Source organism: Danio rerio, chromosome 14 (genome assembly GCF_052040795.2).
Source record: "Danio rerio strain M-AB ecotype USA chromosome 14, GRCz13ab, whole genome shotgun sequence".
Lineage (NCBI taxonomy): Eukaryota > Metazoa > Chordata > Actinopteri > Cypriniformes > Danionidae > Danio > Danio rerio.
This window is the reverse complement of record NC_141034.1, coordinates 7,657,501-7,679,190: the sequence shown is the minus strand read 5'-3', so window position 1 is coordinate 7,679,190 and position 21,690 is coordinate 7,657,501. Positions and strand designations below refer to the sequence as shown.

The window sequence follows — 21,690 nt, the reverse complement described above, 5'->3', positions numbered from 1 at the left end:
ATTACTGATGTCCATGTAAACATAGTCACTCCTTTAAGTGGACTATATTAGTGGACTGGGATAGTGAATTTTGGGCGGTTTCACACACAGCCCTAGTTAACTGTCTGAAATCAGCCTGCTCTGCAGAAGCCTGGATCGTGACAGAGTCATTCTGGCAGAAAGGCATGCACGCTTTGGACTAATCCTGCCCAACCGCATTTGCCGGAAATGAGAGGCTATGAGGGGGTGGAGGCTCTTGTTTGAATAAGTGAGTCAAGTGCAAGACATCCCTCCCTTCTGACCGAATTCTGCAATGTGGTAAAGAAAAGCCACAACCCTGGACACCATCAAATTCCCAGCGTTTATTGATAGCTTCCACTGAAAAGGCAACTGAATTTGTATGTGTAGGAGCAACGATGGCTTCTTAGTCGCTTTGTCCCCTCTCTGCTCCACTCAGAGTTCTCATATCCTCTCCTCACATTTGACATACAATCCTACCCGGGACCCTCCAGGGGATCTAAATAGACGGGTGAGAATTTAATAACGTGATAAAGATACACAAGTGTCCGTCCAGCACTATGAGGTCATGCCGAAAGAATCCGATGGCAGCTCATGGGGGCCATCATGAGAGGAGATGAACTGAACTATCTGCTCTCCAGGAGAGAGACAGATGGCGCATCAGAGAGTTCATGTTTACGTACAGTTATACTCTGAGACAGTGGAAGTGTGACCACTGTAAACATTTAAAGCCTATCTGTAATCTCTAACCATGTGTCCTCTACGTCATTATGTGCTGTAGATCTTATGGTTATGGAAACTGCATAACCCTAATCCCTAAATACCCTACATTGTAATCAACTCATCTTTAGTTCTTGTGCTTTCTACTGTACATAGACACACCCTAACCTAGCCCTAACCCCTACCTTAACCTAACCCTAATCACTAAATACACTACACTGTAATCAATTGATCTTTATTTCTAATGCTTTTTACATGGAAATGGCCTAACATCCCAGGTTGCAAAAAATTCTGGCCCTGATTTGGCATAAAGCTGGCATGGCAGGCATTTGTCCGGCACTGGCATACAGCATGTGGGCCAAGCATGGCCTGGGTTTGGCAGAGGTGGCACCATCTTGTAGGTGGCACCAGTGGTTTATTTGTGAATTGCGAGGTCCCAGGACAGATCCGGCATGCTACCTGAGGATGTAGAGGTGTCGTGAACAAAAGTGAAGGCCGGGAAGGGTGGATAGCGGGGCGTTGGATAGCAGAGGGATGTCACAGACGTAAGTAAAGAGCCAGGGTGGTAGTTGGTCATCGCTGACCAAAGTGAAGAGGGTTGTAGCAGACGGGGGGAGGAGGGCGGTTGAGGAGGGGAACGGTAAAATGAGGTGCAGATTTCAGAGGTGCTGGATCCGGCGTGTTCCGGCACAAATTAAGCCCTGGGTGGCACTCAAGACTTGAGCCAGATGTCAAATTTAGTATTTGGCCTAGATGTTAAAAAATTATATGTGGGACACATAAGTTTGGCCAATCTTGACCCACTTTTCTTTACTTGACAGGTCTAAAAAATATATAAATTATAATTCATCTTAATTAAAACAAATACATATATAGATATGATATATAAGTGTATAATTTCTCTCACCTGGGAAATGGAGGCCATGGCAATGGTTTGTAAGCACAATGAAGTGCATAGCATGCCATATCATCTGATAATTGTTGTACGGATAATACCAAAAAGCAACTGACTGTGTTAAGCCATATAAAACAAAACAAAATTTTGGTGTATATGCCCCGTTCAGCAGCTAATCAGCCGGAATCAGCTGAGGTGAAGCGATGGCGAGCAGCTAGACCTAGCTGTCACTCAAGTGACCACGCCCTTAATTATGCAGACTTAATATAACTTAATAAAAATTAATCGGATGAGTTATAAAGAAGTTGTCATAAAGGGTAATATTAGCTATATGAACCAAAATCGTTCTTTGTACCAGGCTGTAAACACCGTTTTTTCTGCTGTAAAGTTGGCCATTTTAACAGTGGGGTCAATGGAAATTTGCTCTATTATGGAGCCAGCAGAATTTCGATAAATTGCAGTTTCAGCTACTTCCGTATTTGTGTCACGACGGAGAGCGGCAGGATGCTGCTTGTCCGGAACTAGTTTATAATATTCCACCAGCCAATGAACAGAGAAAAGGGTCATTTAGAATTAAAGGGCCATGTATATAAAAGAAAAGCAAATGGGAGCTTTTTTATAACCTGTTACACATCCAAACTCCACACAGAAATGCCAACTGACCCAGCCCGAACTCGAACCAGCAACCTTCTTGCTTAGTGATGACCACTGTGCCTCCCATTGTATGAATAATACTCTGTATAATTACTGTTTTTACATTATCTTGATGGTTGGGTTTAGGGTTGTGGTTGTGGTAGACATTAATAAAAACTATTAATGAGTAATTTTACAAATTATATAAACAATGCTCATTAACTTCAATCAGCAGCTGTATCCCTTTAACAACACCAACCCGACACCTAGCAACATGCTAAAAAACACTCTGAACACCCTTGCAACTGCATAGTAAATCCTTGGCAACCAACCTCAACTCTCTAACACTGTATCTTTAGTTGATTGTCTTTCTGCTACATATGAAGTTTTTGTGCCAAAATTCTGTGAATGTTCAGACAGGCTTTCTAGATTCCCCTGGAGCTGTAAATAGTGAAGGAGTTTTTCCTCCGTGCTCTATCAGGCACCTTCAGTGTTGAATCACAATGGCTCTGTCGACACCTCATCCATCACAGCTCATATTTCACTGGTGGAGTGACAGAGTGTCCGAGTATACAGCAGCTGGTCTTCAATGCTGCCAGAGAGAGTCATTAATATGCCACACACACACACACACACACACGCATCCTGCTAAACACAGGTGAGTGAGCGAAATCAAACTCCTTGGTCAAGCTTGGTCACGCTACACTTTGAGCACAGTAAAATTTCTATGAGCACTGCCGCAGCTGTAATATGACATCACACTTTGCAGAATCCTCTATGAAACATAATTTAACATTATATATTAAACATTTAAAATAAATAATAAATATAAATCTCCTCCACCTCAACACAACACTGCAGTTGTGCAGTTTTTGAAGGGTATCCATCATGCAAAATCAATTTTTGGAAGCGGTTTGGACGTAAATGTGTGTAGGTGTAGTGTCACACTTAAAGAAATGTTCAGATGGGTCCAAGTGCGAGTGAAAAAATAATATTTATTTGACACAGTCAAAATAAATGCAAGGAGTGAGTGCGGTGCTAGGACTAGGAGAAAACAGGGCAGGGATCAGGCAGGAAAACAGGGTTCAGTGGTAACTCCTCATGGTCCGGAGCACAGACAAATGAACACATAAGCACACGTAATGAACTGACAAGGAAACACAGAAAACGTCGCCCATATATAGGCACAATAATGAGCCTCAGCTGTCGAACTAATCAAACTAGCTGAGTGCCGTCATAACAGGTGACCAAAACAAATACACATGGGCAACAAAACAAAAAAACCCATATGATCAAACAGACACTCCGGAAGAGCGCACAAACCTGCCACCGTGACATGTAGTGTGTCCACAGTCATCCCCTTTGTGTTAACCATGATCCAAGTCCCAAAATATTGAGGCTTCCTGCACAGTGACGTAGTAGTGCGGTTTTTCCTAGTCACCAAAAAAGTCTACTAAAGGAGGTTGAGCCTATATATGGCTCCTAAACTCTGGAATAGCCTTCCTGATAAGGCTCTGATCAAACTGCAACTCAAGAAGCAGTAAGTTACAAACACTGTATTTTTAACTATCCTTTAATACTTTTTTCTAAAGCATTTTGAACCATTTAAGATTTACTTTTTGAGCTACGTAATTCATAACTGCTAAAATCATTACTGCTGCATAGTGTACACCAGTGTTCCTCAGGTCCTCAATCCCTGGGCTATTGATACCAGGCGGCACAAGAAATCATGAATTATTTCATTTTTATTTATTATCTGAGGCTGAACGAGCTTTTATTTTGAAAAATCTTTTATTTTGAGAAGTGACGGTATTCTCTTGATTACATCTCGGTCACTTGAGCGCCAAGATTTAACCCACAAGCATCAAAATGAGTAAGAAACAGACGTCTTAGCAAAGTTTCTTTGCGAAGGGGAAAAGTCCCAGTGAAGGACCCACAAACTGCCAAGAAATAAATCCGCAACCCATTTCTCAACAAACCAGGAATGGAATCCAGAAGATCAACTGCTGGAGATCGCAAGTGATCGCAAGTTCATTATTTCTAATGGAGCCAAGCAGCTTGTGCGGCCATATTGGGAGCGTTGCACTTGCGTCTTCCAGGCACACTCAGTTGAAAACATCTTTAGAATGCACACTACGAGTCACGTGACAAGAACTGACTGATAAGCTGCATATTTTGTATGTAATGTACACATTTCAATAATGTTTGCACAGCAGTGCTTTTTTATTTTCTTCACAAGTAAAACTTGTATCAAAGTAGCAGCAATGTTTTGTCAGCTTGTTGTTCTCTGATATAACGGTTGATGGCAGCCTGTATACATATGGCATGTTTCCCCTGAGTGTTATGGTACGGTCCGGGTTGGAACACTTTTATGGCCATTTCCACTGTCAAAAGGTACCAATAGGTGAACTGTACTGTACAACTTTTTGGGTACTCTTTCCAAAGGGTACCTAGCACAACAGGGTACCAAAAGACGAAGCTAGAAGCGCAGCTGAATGCTTTTGGTTTACAGAGAAATGTGACTAGCCCGTACACAAGCCAGGAGAATGAAAACAAAGGAAGCACCATTTTTAAATACACAGTGAAGACTACATCGTAATACTATACAAATATAATAACAAGCCATGGTCGACCTAAGTTCAAACAAATCTTGCCTTGTCTGTCGTCTTGATGAACAGCCACAAAGCCGAGAGGAAAAATCTGCAGTGTCCTTTTTTTTTTACAAGGTTGTCTAAAAGCGTGAGCGGTTTCACCTTCTCCAAAAAGCTCTAAATTGTTCGCTGCGCGTCTATATTTGAAAAAACAAAATTCTTGAGCTGATGATAATAACATGTGCGTGATTATTAAAGTGCTTCTGACATCCTGACATTTCAGAAACGGACAAACGCGAGAAAAACAAAGGAGAAACACAAAAAACAAAGCAACAAATGACTCTTTCTGCACCCTAAAGCATGAAGAAACTGCCATGTTTAACTATTATCTCTTATATGATCTCAGAATGACGGAATAACTTTCTAACAAGAGGTTACATGTGCTGGTGAAGATAAAAGATACAAATGAGACGTTTGGCAGTGGAAACGCAAGCCTGATAAAGGTGACCCATACAGACCTGCACTGTACCGTACCGTACCACTCAGTGGAAACAGGCCAATACACAAATCTACATAGACCCACCCCCTAGGGCTGTGGTAAAATAGTCCGCGGTGACAAAAAGGTTGGAGATCACTAGTGTACACAACTAACAGAGATTCCTCAATCACATAACAGGAGTCCTTGTTTGTACCTTATGAACAAAAAAAAAAGATTTTCTATGACTGAACCAAGACTATCTAGACCAGGGGTGTCCAAACTTGGTCCTGGAGGGCCGGTGTCCTGCATAGCTGAGCTCTAACTTGCTTCAACACACCTACCAGGAAGTTTCTAGTATACCTAGTAAGAGCTTGATTAGCTGGTTCAGGTGTGTTTGATTAGTGTTGGAGCTAAACTCTCCAGGACTGAGTTTGGACAACCCTGATCTAGACTGAACCAAAATGTTGGAAATGGCTGCAATTGTAACAGTTGTTGCCTCAGCTTGCTTTCCCGTCTCCTGTATTTGCATACTTATGAAAGAAGGCCAATCAAGCCAAAATAGTCATGTAAATAAGACACAACCCCGTCACACTCACATGGCCATAATGAGATTTCCAACTGTCACTTCCATTGTGGGGTGGAAATGAGCCATTGTTACAGCAGGAAACACCTTGCTCAAGTTTTGAGAAAAGGCAGGTTTTTACCGGCAAGCAATTTATATTACTCAACGGAGTCATCTTGCACAAGCCATGGAGATGTCTCAAAAGCAGAGCGGCTACAAGAAATGTCATCATAGCCTTCCTGAATTGCGAACTGTAAAGCTCAACATCTTTACCAGGGTGTGACCCAAAGCCCATATGTACAGTATTCCAGCCAGATGTGGTGGAGTTAGATTGGATACAGCATCAGAGTGATGTCATCCCTAAATAGGAGGCTGTCGGCCACCCAGCGTGTGACGATGAGCTACCCGTATCCCCTGCCAGGTCGCTCGGATGATCACGCCATATTCAGTTACCCAAAGCTGAGTGAACTTGTGCAAGTATAAAACAATAAACTCTTTGGCTGTCCTTTAGTATCAGTCACAAATAGTGATAGAGTTCAGACTTCTGATGCCAATTTTATGAATGATGTCACCTCATCGGGAGCTCTACAAACAAACAGCATGAGTCATTCATTAAAGCAGACGTGGATCACGCTCGGCTTGTGGATGCGGAGGTGGTCTGCCACATTTGTGTTTAAAAGTGTTGGTTAAAGCTGCGAGGGTCAAAGGTTAGAAAACCAACAAAAGATCTGAAGCCCGCTCAAACATTCAAAAGGAAATGAGCATGCGGTGTGGTTTCCGCTCAAGAGTCTTTAATGTCTATGATGCATCCAGTTTTTATAGAGAAGAAATCAGGAGGAGAAATTAATTGTTAAACTGAAGTTTTGATGCTGAAGGTGTGGCGGGTTGCCAAGTCTGTGGTTTTCCAGTGGGGTTGAACTACTTTTAAACACTTTCCGTGGGTTGTTTTTAAATTAGCGTGTTAAAGGTTTGACATATCGCATCATTAAAAAAAAACTAAATTAAATAATAATAAATAAAAAAAAAAAAATATATATATATATATATATATATATATATGTATATATATATATATATATATATATATAGATAGATATATACATGTATTGTTCATTATTTGTTCATGTTAGTAAATGCATTAATTAACATTAACTAATGAACCTTATTGTAAAGTGTGACCTATATATATATATGTTGAATATTAAACTCTATTTTATTTTAAGCTATTCAATCAACCAAAGTTTGCCTGAAATTACTGGTTTTAACTGTACAGCATACGACAGACACCACAGGAAGTTGCTGAGACTTTTATTTCAGTGTGCTGATCTACTTCAAACTGAAACGGAATACTAAGTAGGGGGCGGGGCTTTCTTTTTGCGCATCATTCTCTCATAGCACACCAACAGTAAGAGGGTCATGGTTAAGAATATTGTGGCTAAAGCGTAGAAATGACGCCGAAAGAGAAGGACTGTAACTCTAAACGGGGAAGCAAATGGTCAGGCTTTAGATTACAGATTACCAAAATCAACTTTTTTTTCTTCTTCTTCATTGGATTAACTTGCTATAATTAATTGTTCGCCTAAAGAATAACAATGTGTTTAAGCAAAATAAACGTACAATTTTATTTCACATAGATTTGGTGTGGCGGGTTGCCAAGTCTGCGGTTATCCAGTGGGGTTGAAATACTTTTAACCACTTCCCCTGGGTTGTTTAATTTAGCGGGTAAAAGGTTTGATATATTGCATCATTATAATATTGATGTGATTTCATGCAAATATAATACTTAAAAACGAAGTTTGCCTGAAATGATTGTTTTTAACTGGACAGCACACGGCAGACATCACAGGATGTTGCTGAGACTTTTATTTCAGCATGTTGATGTACTTCTAACTGAAACTGAATATTGAGTAGTGGCAGGGCTTTCTTTTTGCGCATCATCCGCTTGTTAAGTGCGACGTCACGCGAAGCGGCTTCCGGGTCCAAGCGCTCTATTCAACTGAATGAGGAGACTCATGAAATGGTAATAATAAACGTTTACTAAGCGATTTAATACTTTCGAAAAACACGATCGCAATATATACATATCTATGCCAAATATATTTGGCATATAAATATTGTGGCTGAAACTGCCATCAACAGAGCCAACTCCAAAAACAGAAGCAATTGGTCAGACGTTGATTAAATATTACCAAAACAAACTCTTTTTTATTCTTCAGTGGATTAACTTGTAATAATTAATTCTTTACCTAAACAATGTTTGCCAGCAAACAGTGTTGCCAATTTAGACAAATGTTCCAAAGAGCGACTAGTGACAAATCTAGAGACTTTTCGTGTGTTACTGTAGATTTTTATAGACTGTCTTTTGACCATACTGTACCATCCCTACTCTTCTCAATGAGCTGCGGGTGATGTCGTCGGCCCCTCCCCCGCCTCAGAGCACTGACCGGCAGCCCAGTCTTTGTACAGCAGCCTCTCACACCTGCAGCCTGACAGCAGATCACTCCTCTGCGTACTCACGGCAAATAATTGATCACCGGCAGTGTGAAGGTATTTCCCTTGTACAGTCTTAAACATCTTAATCTCTGAATCTGAATCTACAATCTTAAATATCTTAAACTAATTTCGAGAGGAACACACGCTAATGATTAGCTAATCACGATCCTCCAATCAAAGGATCCTAAGTTTCTATTTATCTCTTCTTTTTCTCTCTACAACTATCTTCGTCTTGAAGAAACCCCCTCCCCTTCCACCTTTATTCAGAATAGGTGGTTCGGTGGCCCAGCGACCAGCAGAATTCCAATGGCTCAGGCTCCTTGCGGGAGCATCTGGCGTTTCTGTGCGGAGCTGGCACGTTCTCCCCGTCTCCGCGTGGGTTTCCCCTGAGTTCCTCGGTTTACTCTCAAAGTCTAAATATGCAATACATTATAGACTAAATAAAACGAAGTCTCTTTTACTAGGCGTCTTGCTCTCAGGAAGTTCACCTTGGCCTTAGCTGCGGGGGAGTTTTGAGATCGTCCTGAGCTCAATCTCCCCTCGACCCGCAAAGGGAGGGAGCCCTGGACTCGAGGATCCCTTGAGCTCAGGGCTCTCTCCCGGGACAGCATGCCAAACAAGCTTTTGTAAGTCATGAGTTAGGTGTGAACTCTTGAAGTGAGAGTTTCGGAACTTGTCTAAGGATATTACATCTGAGAGATTTCTGCAACTTTATTACACTATCAAATAAATTACACACTTTATCTATACTGATATACTGTATTCAAACAGCAATCAATGTTGTTAAATTGACATGCAAACATAAAGCGTAGTGCAAATATAAATACTCCTTTATTGACCATAGGCTGTTAAAGAAACAGAAACAGTAGAACATGATGACGTCAGTAATATGCAAATTGATGTATCATGTAATCTAGCAACTTTTAGGGCACAGCTTAGCGCCTTTTCATTGAAAATAGTTGGCAACAGTGCACGCAAAATAAGCGTACAGTTTGATTTCACATGGATTTTTAATGAATTCTTAATGCTGAGAGAGAGGGGTCTGGATGCAGACCTGGTGCAGTGCAATCTGAGCTGCATCCATTGCTTTTTAATGTGCTCACCTTACCCCACCCCTAACCCTACCCCACACAGTGACGTCACTTGCTCCATTTGAGTGCATTGTGTCTGACATATCATCGCTGAGTGATGCAATCTCACCTTGCATTATGAAGGCTGCATCCAGATACTATTGGATACTGAAGGTGCGGCAGGTTGCCAAGTCAGCGGTTTTCCAGTGTGATTAAACTACTTTTAACCACTTCCTGTGGGTTATTTTTAATTTAGTGGGTTAAAGGTTTGGCATATTCCATCATTAATATTTATGCGATTCCATTGAAATAGAATAGAAAAAAACCTTAGTTTGCATGAAACAATTGTTTTTAATTATACAGCATACGACAGACACCACAGGAAGTTGCTGAGACTTTTATTTCAGCAGGTTGATGTACTTCTAGCTGAAACTGAATATTAAGTAGGGGGCAGGGCTTTCTTTTTGCGCATCATTTCCTCATACTTAAACTTAAAGTCAAACTTAAGCTGCGCTCGGTCACACTGGGCTTTTCCTCCTATAGACTTCCATTCATACGCACGCGAATGCGTCAGACCGGAAACGCAGGGTCATGCGTCAAGTTTCGCAGGTCGCTGCGAAACAGAAATTTTAAAACATTGAGCAAATCGCTCGCTTTTTTAATGTCTAATCATCTTGTTTAATCTCGCCCCATTTCACAGCTCAGCACGACAGAATTTCGCACACACAAACTCTAAAGCTGTGGTCACACTGGGCTTTTCCTCCCATAGACTTCCATTCATAAGCACGCAAAGGCGTCAGACCGGATATACGGGGTCATGCGTCAAATTTCGCAGGTTGCTGCGGTGCAAAGTTCAAGCTTGGTGAACTCTGACCTGCGAAATTGCTTCACTTGACTGCATGAGACCAATCAAAGATCAAAACATGACCTCTCTGGACAGAAATTTTAAATATGGAGCAATCGCTTGCTTTTTTAAATGTCTAATAAGCTTGTTTAATCCCGCCCCTTTTCGCAGCGCCGCACGACAGAATATTGTATGCTCAGACTCTAATGTGACCGCAGCTTAATGGTAAAAGAGGGGCTTGGTTAAGAATATTGTGCCTGAATCCACAAACGGACATCAAGAGAGAAGAACCAGCACTCCACACGCAGAAGCAAATGCTAAAACTTTAATTAAAGATTACCAAAACAAACTTCATTTTTTTTTCTTTTTCAGTGGATTAACTCGCAATAATTAATTGATAAACCTAAAGAATAGCGATGTGTGCCAGCAAAATAAACATACATTTCTGTTTCACGTGGATTTTTAATGAATTCTTGATGCTGAAGGGGTTGCCAAATCTGTGGTTTCTCTTCAGTATTCAGCTCCTTTTAATGTCTTGACATGGGTTGTTTTTAATTCAGTGGGTTAAAGGTTAGACATATCGCATCATTAATATTAATACGATTGCATTGAAACATAGTATACAGCAAAATTCAATCAATAATTGAAACAAAAACTGTAAGATTGCACTAAATGATTGCATTTTTATCTAATCACAGTAGAGATGCCATGTCTTGATATATTTTTAAGACAGAATCTTTATAATTACTAATAAACAGTTATTTTTAAACACCCGAACCGGTTTATAATGCAAACGGTGATGTAAAATATGTATCTTACAAACATACAGTGGCCTATTTAGTCTTGGTATTAGGCTAGTTTTGCTGGGAAAACCTTGGTGTGGCCGACACACAAGCACGCCAACTTTTATTAAAGGAAGTGCAATTTCATGATGATGCAAGCGAGTTATGCGGGCAATGCAAAGGTGAGACGTTGCATGCAGTGGGTGTGTGTGTGAAAGTGTGCTTATTGTCGATGAAAACGGCTCACAATGCAGATCACATGTTCAGGACACAGGTGCGCATGTCACATGAGAGAGATCTGTGGAGTTAAAAGCAGGCGACAGACTAGTCTAGACCCGTGCTTTTTCTCTTACATCAAAACATTACAGTATTTGTCACTAGTCCAGTTTTCAAAAATATCCCCAAAATGGGAAACCGGTCCCAACTGCTCTCATGAGGAAATGAGTCATCGTATCACACTGCAGTCTTCCACCTTGAGAACACACAGCGCAGACATGAAAATACAGATGGGGGGTTTTATTATAAAAAGACGTTTTATTATTTTCTTCTTTGGGAGCATAAAAAATAGTCGATTCATACAATGAGAGAAACAATTGATCTCTTATGAAGCAGAATGCTTGCTTAAAATATTTCACATTTCATAAATTGAATATCTGCTAACATTTTACTGGCCGAAGACTTTCCATTTCATAAAAAAAGAAAGCTTGAAATATGACTTTTCGTGACGTTTGCTGAAACAGTACAAATAATAACTTACGTTCTCTTCATTCAATGCATCAAAACTGCATATTATATATTACTAGATACACAATTTAGATTTTCAGTCTACCACGGTTCAGTACTCACTGATTCGACACCGATTACTATTGCTTGTTTTAATAAATAAAATAATATACAGAAATACAACAACACAGACTTTCAAAAACGTTGCCAGTGCATTAGGGCAGGACGAAGTTGGTCTAAATCCAAATAAATATTAATATATATACATAAATAAATAATTTAAAGCATAGCCAGCAACGTTTAAATACACAGTGCACAAGACAGACGAACAAATGCTTATTTTTTTAAGAATACTTATTTCAGACAAGGCTTCATCAGTACTAAAAAAAACTCAGTCGCCTCTACATCCTCGCCATCCATCGCCTCTAAATCTACATTCCCAACCCTGAAGAGTTCCTTCTCATTGTGTATGGAACAGCTCGGCGTCCAGTTCGGGGCAGGTTTTGAGCTCTCCTGCGAACTTCTTTTTTTAATTTTTTAATTTTTTAGCGAGTCTTTAATGAGTCAGGCCCTTTGCTGAGGCGTTTCGACTCCTGCCAAACAAACACGGTCACCATTCAGCTTGCTGTGCCCGCTGCTGCTCCTCACAACATTCAACTTCGCCACTTCATTTTTTTTTTTTTTTTGAGGTAGAATTTCCACACGGTCGCCCTATAATACAACAAGAATGCAGATGTCAGCAGGGCTGAGCCAAAAAAATAAATACTTTACACAGTTTATACAAATGGATGACCTGACTGACCGTTCTTCTCCAGTCTGGTTTAGTGGTGTGGAGCGGCTCCCAGTTTAATCTTCTCCTCATTTTCCACATTATATGCACCTTGCTTGTGAAACCTAAACGTTTGATAGGTTGACGTTAGTAACTCAAATAAATAATGCTGCTTGTTCAGTTAAAATGAGCTGAATCAACAATTCTTGCGTTTTTTTGGGACAACTTAATTGTTTTAGGTTTAATCTACTTAAATTTAAGAACACAACAAGTTCAAGTTGTGTTTGGGACAACATAAAGAAATTGTGTGAATGCTGGGTTCCACTCAGTTCCTTCATGTTGACACAAATAAGCTAAAATAACTTAATTTAAAATAACTTAAAATGATAAAATAACTTAATTGATTTTACCAATTTAAGTTAATTGAACATAAAACAATTAAAAATAACTTTCAAAATACTTTTAATTTTGCTTGTGACATCTAAAATGTGGTTTAAAAACAAACCTGAGTGCCAGGAGGAGGCCAATGATGGTCAGACATAATGAAGAGAGAACCACAGCTACCACAGCAAGGGCTGTAGTGCGGTCATACCCTCCGTCATTCGTCTTCACCGGCAGAGAGAAATCGTGACATCGCTCTCCTGAGTACCCCTGGTCACATCTGTGGGAAGAAATGGAAAGCATTTCAGTCAAACACATTTGGAATTTATAATTGGACATTTATAATGGGAGAAATGGAAAGTGCTTACATGCATGAGGGCCCCTTTAAATCCCTAAAGTACTGGCAGGTTCCGTGGATGCAAAAGTCCTTGTACTTTTTTAGACAGGGGTTTCTTTTCTTGCCTTTTCCCTTTCCTTTTCCCTTCTTTCTCCCGAGCCCCTTCCTCTTTGAGCCTTCAAGTTTCTCCGCGTTCAAAACCGCACTTGGGTCTTTGGGTTGACTTGAAAATGCAACTGTTTAGGTGGAAAAACGTAATTATTCACATTGAAATCTTTACTACAGCATACAGAAAGGAAATCAAACATCAATTATTTACCTATCGGCAACCCATAATCCCCAGAGAACTCATCCTCCTCGTCTTCTTCAACATCATCATCATAGTAATACTCTTCATCCTCCTCCTCATATTCCACAAGCTTGTTGTCCACGGTAGATCTTTTCTCACTCAGCGCCTCCAATAAATCAATCACAGCTGTCTGCGCAGGCCTCTCGCTCTCAAACACAAGCGGTATAGATGCACCTCTCACAGCCACTAAATGGAAAACACAGTAAAAATACATTAAACTTAATTTTTCTGATTTATTAGTGTTTTATGCAATGAAAACCATGCAAATGTGTGATAAATGTTTTGAAATATTAATACTTTATTCATTCAGAAATCATTTTGCTAGAATAAATATGTAAATACAGTGGCTGACACACAAATAAGCACGTTTTAAAACTAATAATAGGTTGTATGCATCACCTAATACCCAAAGAGGGTGCTGAGGGGCTTCATTTACAAAAATCTTGCATGCACAGACACTGAGCTAACGAATGAACGCATGAGACCGAAATAAATACACCCCAGAATATTCTTAAAACAGAATGACTGAATGACATTGTTGATCCATTAATAGATTCACCGGAAAATCCGGTTTTTAGAGGTGGCAGTGTCTGTTAGGTTACAACACAGGGCTTGATATGAACTTTAACATAATCTATTAGTAAACACTAAAGCTATTTTGACATAGCAGTTGATTTTATCATTATACAACAGGCACAGAAACTCCAAGCTCCGAGTCACTGTCTGATATGAGCTACCGTTACTCACCGATGGTAAAGACGAAAAGACGCAAGACTGTTAAAAAGTTCATGTTTTTCCTTCAGGGCAAAAACGACGATATGTTCAGCTTTAAAAATAAAAGTAATCCCTCCGAGACTCGTAATTCCTTTGGAAGTTACAGTAGGTTGTTAGTTTGGGTCTCCGAGTGTCTGCTAACGTTACAGTGAACTTCTCTTGTGCGTCAAGGTTAAAAACTCTGCCGCCGTCCCAGTGGCCACCGCTTAAATATGAACGTGGCCACGCCCATTTTTTTGTGACCAAAATATTTAAATATTTTTGGTTTACACCTTTTATCCCTGGTATGGTTACCTGCAGTTCAATCCCCTAACATATACATTTGAATGTACTAATTTTTTAACAATTATTGTAAGTTATTTTGCTAGATTAGCTCTAGATTTGTAACTTACTGACTAAACTAATGTATATGCAGAAATATATTGTATATCTTCCTACAATAACTATTAATTTAAATGATAGATTTGTGTGGGGTGTGTGTGTGTGTATATATATATATATATATATATATATATATATATATATATATATATATATATATATATATATATATATACATACATACATACAATACATACATACATACATACAATACATACATACATACATACATACAATACATACATACATACATACATACATACATACATACATACATACATACATACATATATATATATATATATATATATATATATATATATATATATATATATATATATATTCACTTTCTAGGGCAGAGATGCCCAACCTAGGGCCTGTGGGTCAAAGTTGGCCTATGGTAACCTTTGATTATTTTTTATTTTATAGTTAAGCTATATATATATATATATATATATATATATATATATATATATATATATATATATATATATATATATATATATATATATATATATATATATATATATATATATATCTGAAATTCAGTATTTCAATTTAAATGCTGTAAATTAATCAGATTTTGTTTAAAATGTACATGCGACAGATGCAGAGACTTTAGTGAGTGAATTAAGGCAGATTCTGCTTGACTAGTGTATTCAGCATTGAACTCCGTTGTGTTATCAAGGTAATTGTTTCATAGTTTAGTTTGGTATGTGTGTCTTCGGCCCATGGCTCTGGTTTTAGGGCCTTCATACGAAATGGTTTGGGCCCCCTAGTCCAAAGGGAGAGCTAGAAGATCAGTTATTGACATTTAAAAATAATAATTGATAAAAAAATAAATAAATACTGCAGACACATAGTAAAGGATACAGAAAATTAATGCAATTGGATTACGATAATCTGTTAATTAGCCTATAATTATAATAAATAAAAGATACAAACAATTTTGATACAAAAATACAAAATAGAAAAAAGTTTGAAAAATGATAAAGGAAAAATATTTAAAATGCATTTAAAATGTATCATCAAAATGTAACAAAATAAGTTAAAACGCTATTATTTTATCTATTTATGATATTAGTTCATTCTATTTTATTTATTGATGAACCAGTATGACTTGGGTCTTAATTCAAATTATGCCTTTTATATTTTAGGATGGAGGTCGCTCCATGGTCATACATATATATATATATATATATATATATATATATATATATATATATATATATATATATATATATATATATATATATAGTCATATGGACATCTATAAAATTATCTACTAGCAGATTCAACTTCTTGGCGGTTCATTCCGCTGTGGCGACCCCAGATTAATAAAGGGACTACATCGAAAAGAAAATGAATGAATGATTGAACTTCATCTGTGCAAATTGCTGTGAATAAATGCATGACAACATTTATAAACAAACAAATAAACATTAAACTGTTTTACAGGTAAGATCTGCCAAAGTCATTGTGTTTAATAGTTCTTAATCCTCCTCATCATCTTTAACCGTGACTGCATTCTTTTATTGTTACACCTATAGAGTCTTTTGGTAGGCTAATCCATTACAATGGTCTTACACCAAGAGAAGCCTTTTTATTCTATTATTGTTTTCAAAGCTCAAGTCAGGCTGGACTAAAATCCTACGGTCTTTAGGCTACTTTTCAAAAGAGATATCTTTCCCTGCTGTTGGACATACATTCAGCAGACAGCATAAAACAGCATGTTATGAGCAGTGGTTTACCAAACAAGACATACTGCGTTCGCTCCTGCCATCTAGTGGATACTTTAATCTCTCACAAAGATAGACCAGCGAATATCCACCCATCCGTCCATCTGTCTATCTAAAAGAATAACATATATTTCAAAGAAACTGGAAGCCTGTAACCATTCGATAATAGGAAAAACAAATGCTAAGGAAGTCAATATTGTGTTACATACACACACAGAGACATTTATTTATTTTTTTTTTAAATTTAATTATTATTTATATATTTATTTATTTTCTGGGTCAGCTTACATTTCAAAGCTGGAGATTTTGATACAAATAATACTATTTTATATTTGAAATACAGAATTCAAATACATGTTTCAAATACTGCCCATCCCTTTATTTATTTATTTATTTATTTATTTGTTTATTTATTTATTTATTTATTTATTTATTTATTTATTTATTTATCTATTTATTTATTTATTCGTTCATTCATTCATTCATTTATATATTTATTCATTCATTCAGTCAGTCATTAATTAAATTCTATATTTATTAATATTTTCAGTCAAGCATTAATTATTTAATTTTTCATTCATTTATGTATTTATTTATTTATTTATTTATTCATTCATTCAATTAGTCATTAATTAATTTCTATATTTATTAATGCATTAATTCATTCAGTCAGTCATTAATTATTTATTTTTTCATTTATTTATTTATTTATGTATTCATTCATTCATTCAGTCAGTCATTGATTAATTTATATATTTATTTATTCATTCATTCAGTTAGTCATTAATTAATTTCTATATTCATTAATGCATTCATTCATTCAGTTAGTCATTAATTAATTTATATATTTATTTATTCATTCATTCAGTTAGTCATTAATTAATTTATATATTTATTAATGCATTCATTCATTTAGTCAGTCATTAATTATTTATTTTTTCATTTATTTATTTATTTATTCATTTATTCATTCATTCATTCATTCAGTTAGTCATTAATTAATTTTTTATTTATTCATTCATTCAGTAGTTTATTAATTTATTTATTTATCTGTTTATTTATTCATTTATTCATTCATTCAGTCAATAATTAATTAATTTACTCATTCGTTGAAGCATTCAGTCATTCATTTCTTTTCGGCTTAGTCCCCTTATTAATCAGGGGTCGCCACAGCGGAATGATCCGCCAACTGCCATACATTTTCATTCACACACTTACACTACGAAAAAATTGTGTACCACGTCTTTAGACTTGTGGGGGAAACCGGAGCACCCATAGGAAACTCACCAACACAAGGAGAAAATGCAAACTCTACTGACCAAAATGCCAACTGACCAAGCCGGAGCTCAAACCAGCGACCTTCTTGCTGTGAGACGATTGTGCTACCCACTGCACCACCATGATGCCCTAATTTATTTATTCATTCATTCAGTCATTAATTAATTTATTTATTTATTCATTCATTCATTCAGTGATTTATTCAGTTATTGATTAATTAATTAATTTATTAATTAATTATTCATTTATTCGTTTATTCATTTGCTAATTTTTTCATTCATTCAGTCATTTATTCAGTGAATAATTGATTTATTTATTCGTTCATTTATTAATTCATTCAGTCATTTATTTGGCCATTAATTAATTTATTTTTTTCATTCATTTATTCAGTAATTTTTATTTATTTAAAAAAATCTGGTTCACATTACATTCCAAAGCTGAAAGTTTTTATACAAATAAAAAAAATACTATTTTATATTTTAAATAAATGTTTTAAATATTGCCCATCCCTTTTATTGATTTAATTTATTTTACTTTAATTTTTTTATTTTGTTTTATTTTTGTTTTATTATTTTTTTTCTGGCTCAACTTACATTTCACAGCTGGAGATTTTGATGAAAACACAAATAACAAAATGTATTTATTTATTTATTTCAGTCAGTTATGTATCTACATTTCAAACTGATGTCTAAAAATACAGACCTGTGTTTCGGGAAGTGTATAAATCTGGTCGCCAATCGATTCGTCTCCCCTGAGTGATCAAATGCGATTGCTCTGGTCTCGAGTCACATGTTTTGACAGGCAAATATGGCGGACGAGGATCCAAACACGAAAGTTGAAAGCGGAGACGTTCCTGCAAAAGAAGAAGAACCGGAGGTAACGGAAACCGGGCAAGAAGATGTCGCCAACAACACCGACGAGCTCCAAAAGGACAGACCGGCAGACAGCTCTTGGTCGGCGCCGATTTTGTCGTTTGCTCGTAAAGCGACGGAGACGCTGAGCAGTGGAGTGAATCATTACAGCGCGGGGTTAAAGACACCTGACACAACACAACAACACTCCTCTGATCCGGTCAAGATAGCAGGTAAGACAGAATTGAGGTAAAGTCGGTTTTATATTCGCACATTCGTTCATTTTTAAACGGTGACAACTTGTGACATGCTTCCTAATATTGTTACCACGCTACTTTTAATACTCGGTCTAAAATAGCATGTAAATATGACTTCAAAAGAACATTAGCTCTGTTTAATTGACTGTGAACAATGTTATAGTTTGATATGCTTTACTTCTAATACTTTACTAAAATAGTATTATTAAGAAGGAAGTCTATAAACCAACTTTATCTCAATGTATGGCACCTGTTCACAGAACCAGGTTGGACCCTCTTTTTGCCTTAATTTAATCCTTAATGGCATAGATTCAGCAAGGTACTGGAAATATTTATCAGAGGTTTTGGTCCATATTGACATGATGGCATCACACAGTTGCTGCAGATTTGTCGGCTGTAATCTTTATCTAAAATGCGAATCTCCCGTTGCACCACATCCCAAAGTGCTCTATTAGATTGAGATCTGGTGACTGTGCAGGCAATTTGAGTACAAGGAGCTCGTTGTCATGTTCAAGAAACCAGTCTGGGATGATTCGCGCTTAATGACGTGGTGTGTTATCCTGCTGGAAGTAGCCATCTGGGGTCCGTTCTTCGTACGTGGATTACTCAGCTAGCTGGATTTGGTTATTGACGATTTGACATGATCCAGGATCGTTTCGTTCTTCAAAGCTGATCCGAGAGTTGTTGTCATAGCAACAGTTCTGCTGGGTCAAACCTGATCGGGAGCAGGTACAATTCATATAAACAGGATTAGATCGGCTCAGTTCAAGCAAAGATAATACAGAAAGTATGTTCTGAATTCTGATATTTTCTTACAGTAGTAGTTATATATATACACTTGGGAAAATGGTACATATTTTTTGACTATATATATATATAAAGTTATAGTCATTAATAAAATAAATAAAGTTATACATTTTAATAAAACTTATGCAATCTGCACCATCGAAATGAAAGTACAAAGACTGCCACCTTGTGGTGCAAAGAGAAAACTTATTGATATGAACTTTTTAGATCGCTTTAGTACAAATTGTGTATGATAGAAATGCAGAATATGTGACTTTTTTTAAAGCAATAATACATGTATGCAGTCATAAACATGTTTTGATAGTTAATAGTGATTTGAAGCTTCACAAAAGTTGCAGACGCCTTTACCAATATCAAAATGCTTTTGTAAACAACCAGTTATTCTTTACACCGATTAAAAACAGCTACTATAATATAGACAATATTTTCTAAATTTAGAACTAAATACACTGATATGCATTGAAATACATGATGAATACTCTCGACACATGAAAGTGTAAAGCCTGCAGCTCACAACAAATGTGGAAGGTTATTGCGTGTCATATTTAACAAACCGTTTCTGCTAATTTAACGTAATTTTGCTCACATGGATAATTGAATATTAATCAGATGATGTCATTACGCAGCTGTACCGTCAGCCAATCGTTGCATTGCTGATCATGATTTCGAGGATCGATAGATCTGTCCTTCACAACACACGCAGCGATCTCAGATCAGTTTATCCAGACATTCTAATCTGATTCACGAACTTGTTTGAAGAACCAAATTAGCGAGAGATCATTTATCAAGATTAAAAGATCCAGGATCTGTCAAATCATCTTAGATTATTTAAGCGAGGTACGAAGAACGGACCCCAGAAGATGGGTATACTGTGGTCAAAAGTGTGCCAAAATATCCCCCACACCATTACACCAGCAGCCTGAACCATTAATACAAGACAGGATGGATTCATGACTCATGTTCTTGCTGGCAAATTCTGACCCGACCATCTGAATGTCACAGCAGAAATCGAGACTCATCAGAGCAGGCAACCTTTTTTCCAATTTTCTATTGTTCCATTTTGGTGAGTCTGTGCAAATTGTAGCCTCAGTTCCTTGTTTTTAGCTGACACCCGGTGTGATCTTCTGCTGCTGTAGTCCTTCTGCCTCAAGGTTGGAAGTGTTGTGCATTTAGAGATTCTCTTCTGCCTACCAGAGCTGCACAATTAAACGTAAAAAGATCGTGATCTCGATTCGACCTCCTAGACGATCTTAATCCAGCATTTCTACAATTCTGTCAATCATATTTTCAAGATTAGGAGAGAAGCAATGGTGGCCGCACAAGTCTTCACTTTGTTTTACATACGTTGTTCAGCAACGTGGACACCTCCAAATGGTGTTGAAAGAGTAACATGCTGTATTTATAAGATATAATTAACCCCAAAAATGTATTTTCCGCCGTCATGTAATGTATTTGCTACCGCAAAATCACACGTGACGTGAGCTGACCGTCAGCTGTTATCACAGAGGGGGCGGGCGCACGCAAGCCTCTAAATGAAGTCTACTTTAGTGAACAGAACCTGCATAGGCTGTGAATAACAGGTAATAAGTTGTAAATAACATTCAGTTTTTGACACAGAGTGATTGTTTGGGAGCCGCGCGGGAAATGAACCGCTCTTAGGAGTGAAAATGAATTTTTCTATACTCCTAATCAAACATGTAGACATAAAGTGAGCATGTACTTCAAAATATCAAAAAGAAATAGATCTGTCCATGTCGTCAGTGTTAGCTAATTGACAGTATTGTGATACACATTGTTATCAGGATATAAGATGAGTTGTATTGTGATACGAGATTTATGTTGTATTGCTAGTTTCTTACAAGTAATATAAATGTATATAAATCAATATATATATATATATATATATATATATATATATTTTATTTATTTATTTTTTAATTTAGCATGTTTTGTCTTACCATTTATCAGTGTTGGCAGTA

General features: G+C 37.2%; 2 protein-coding genes across 12 annotated transcripts in view; one reads left to right on the top strand and one right to left on the bottom strand.

The window, feature by feature from the left end:
* Positions 1 to 11,579: 11,579 nt before the first annotated feature.
* On the bottom strand, positions 11,580 to 14,527 carry hbegfa (heparin-binding EGF-like growth factor a). Its single transcript, NM_001111226.1, has 6 exons — positions 14,372 to 14,527; positions 13,595 to 13,810; positions 13,307 to 13,511; positions 13,063 to 13,218; positions 12,591 to 12,682; positions 11,580 to 12,499 (listed from the first exon to the last, which is right to left on the bottom strand). The coding sequence occupies exons 1-5, from the start codon at positions 14,412 to 14,414 to the stop codon at positions 12,610 to 12,612; spliced, it is 693 nt and encodes a 230-aa protein (NP_001104696.1). The 5' UTR covers positions 14,415 to 14,527; the 3' UTR covers positions 11,580 to 12,499; positions 12,591 to 12,609.
* Positions 14,528 to 18,545: 4,018 nt separating this feature from the next.
* Positions 18,546 to 21,690, top strand: part of rufy1 (RUN and FYVE domain containing 1) — a 30,478-nt gene continuing 27,333 nt past the window's right edge. For all 11 annotated transcript variants that reach the window (XR_015507063.1, XR_015507061.1, XR_015507059.1 and 8 more), the window contains exon 1: positions 18,546 to 18,880. Coding sequence is in view for 1 of the 11 variants with exons in the window: in XM_087281104.1 (XP_087137230.1) it covers positions 18,604 to 18,880 (277 nt within the window). In the remaining 10 variants the exon portion in view is untranslated. The remainder of the gene's footprint in view (positions 18,881 to 21,690) is intronic.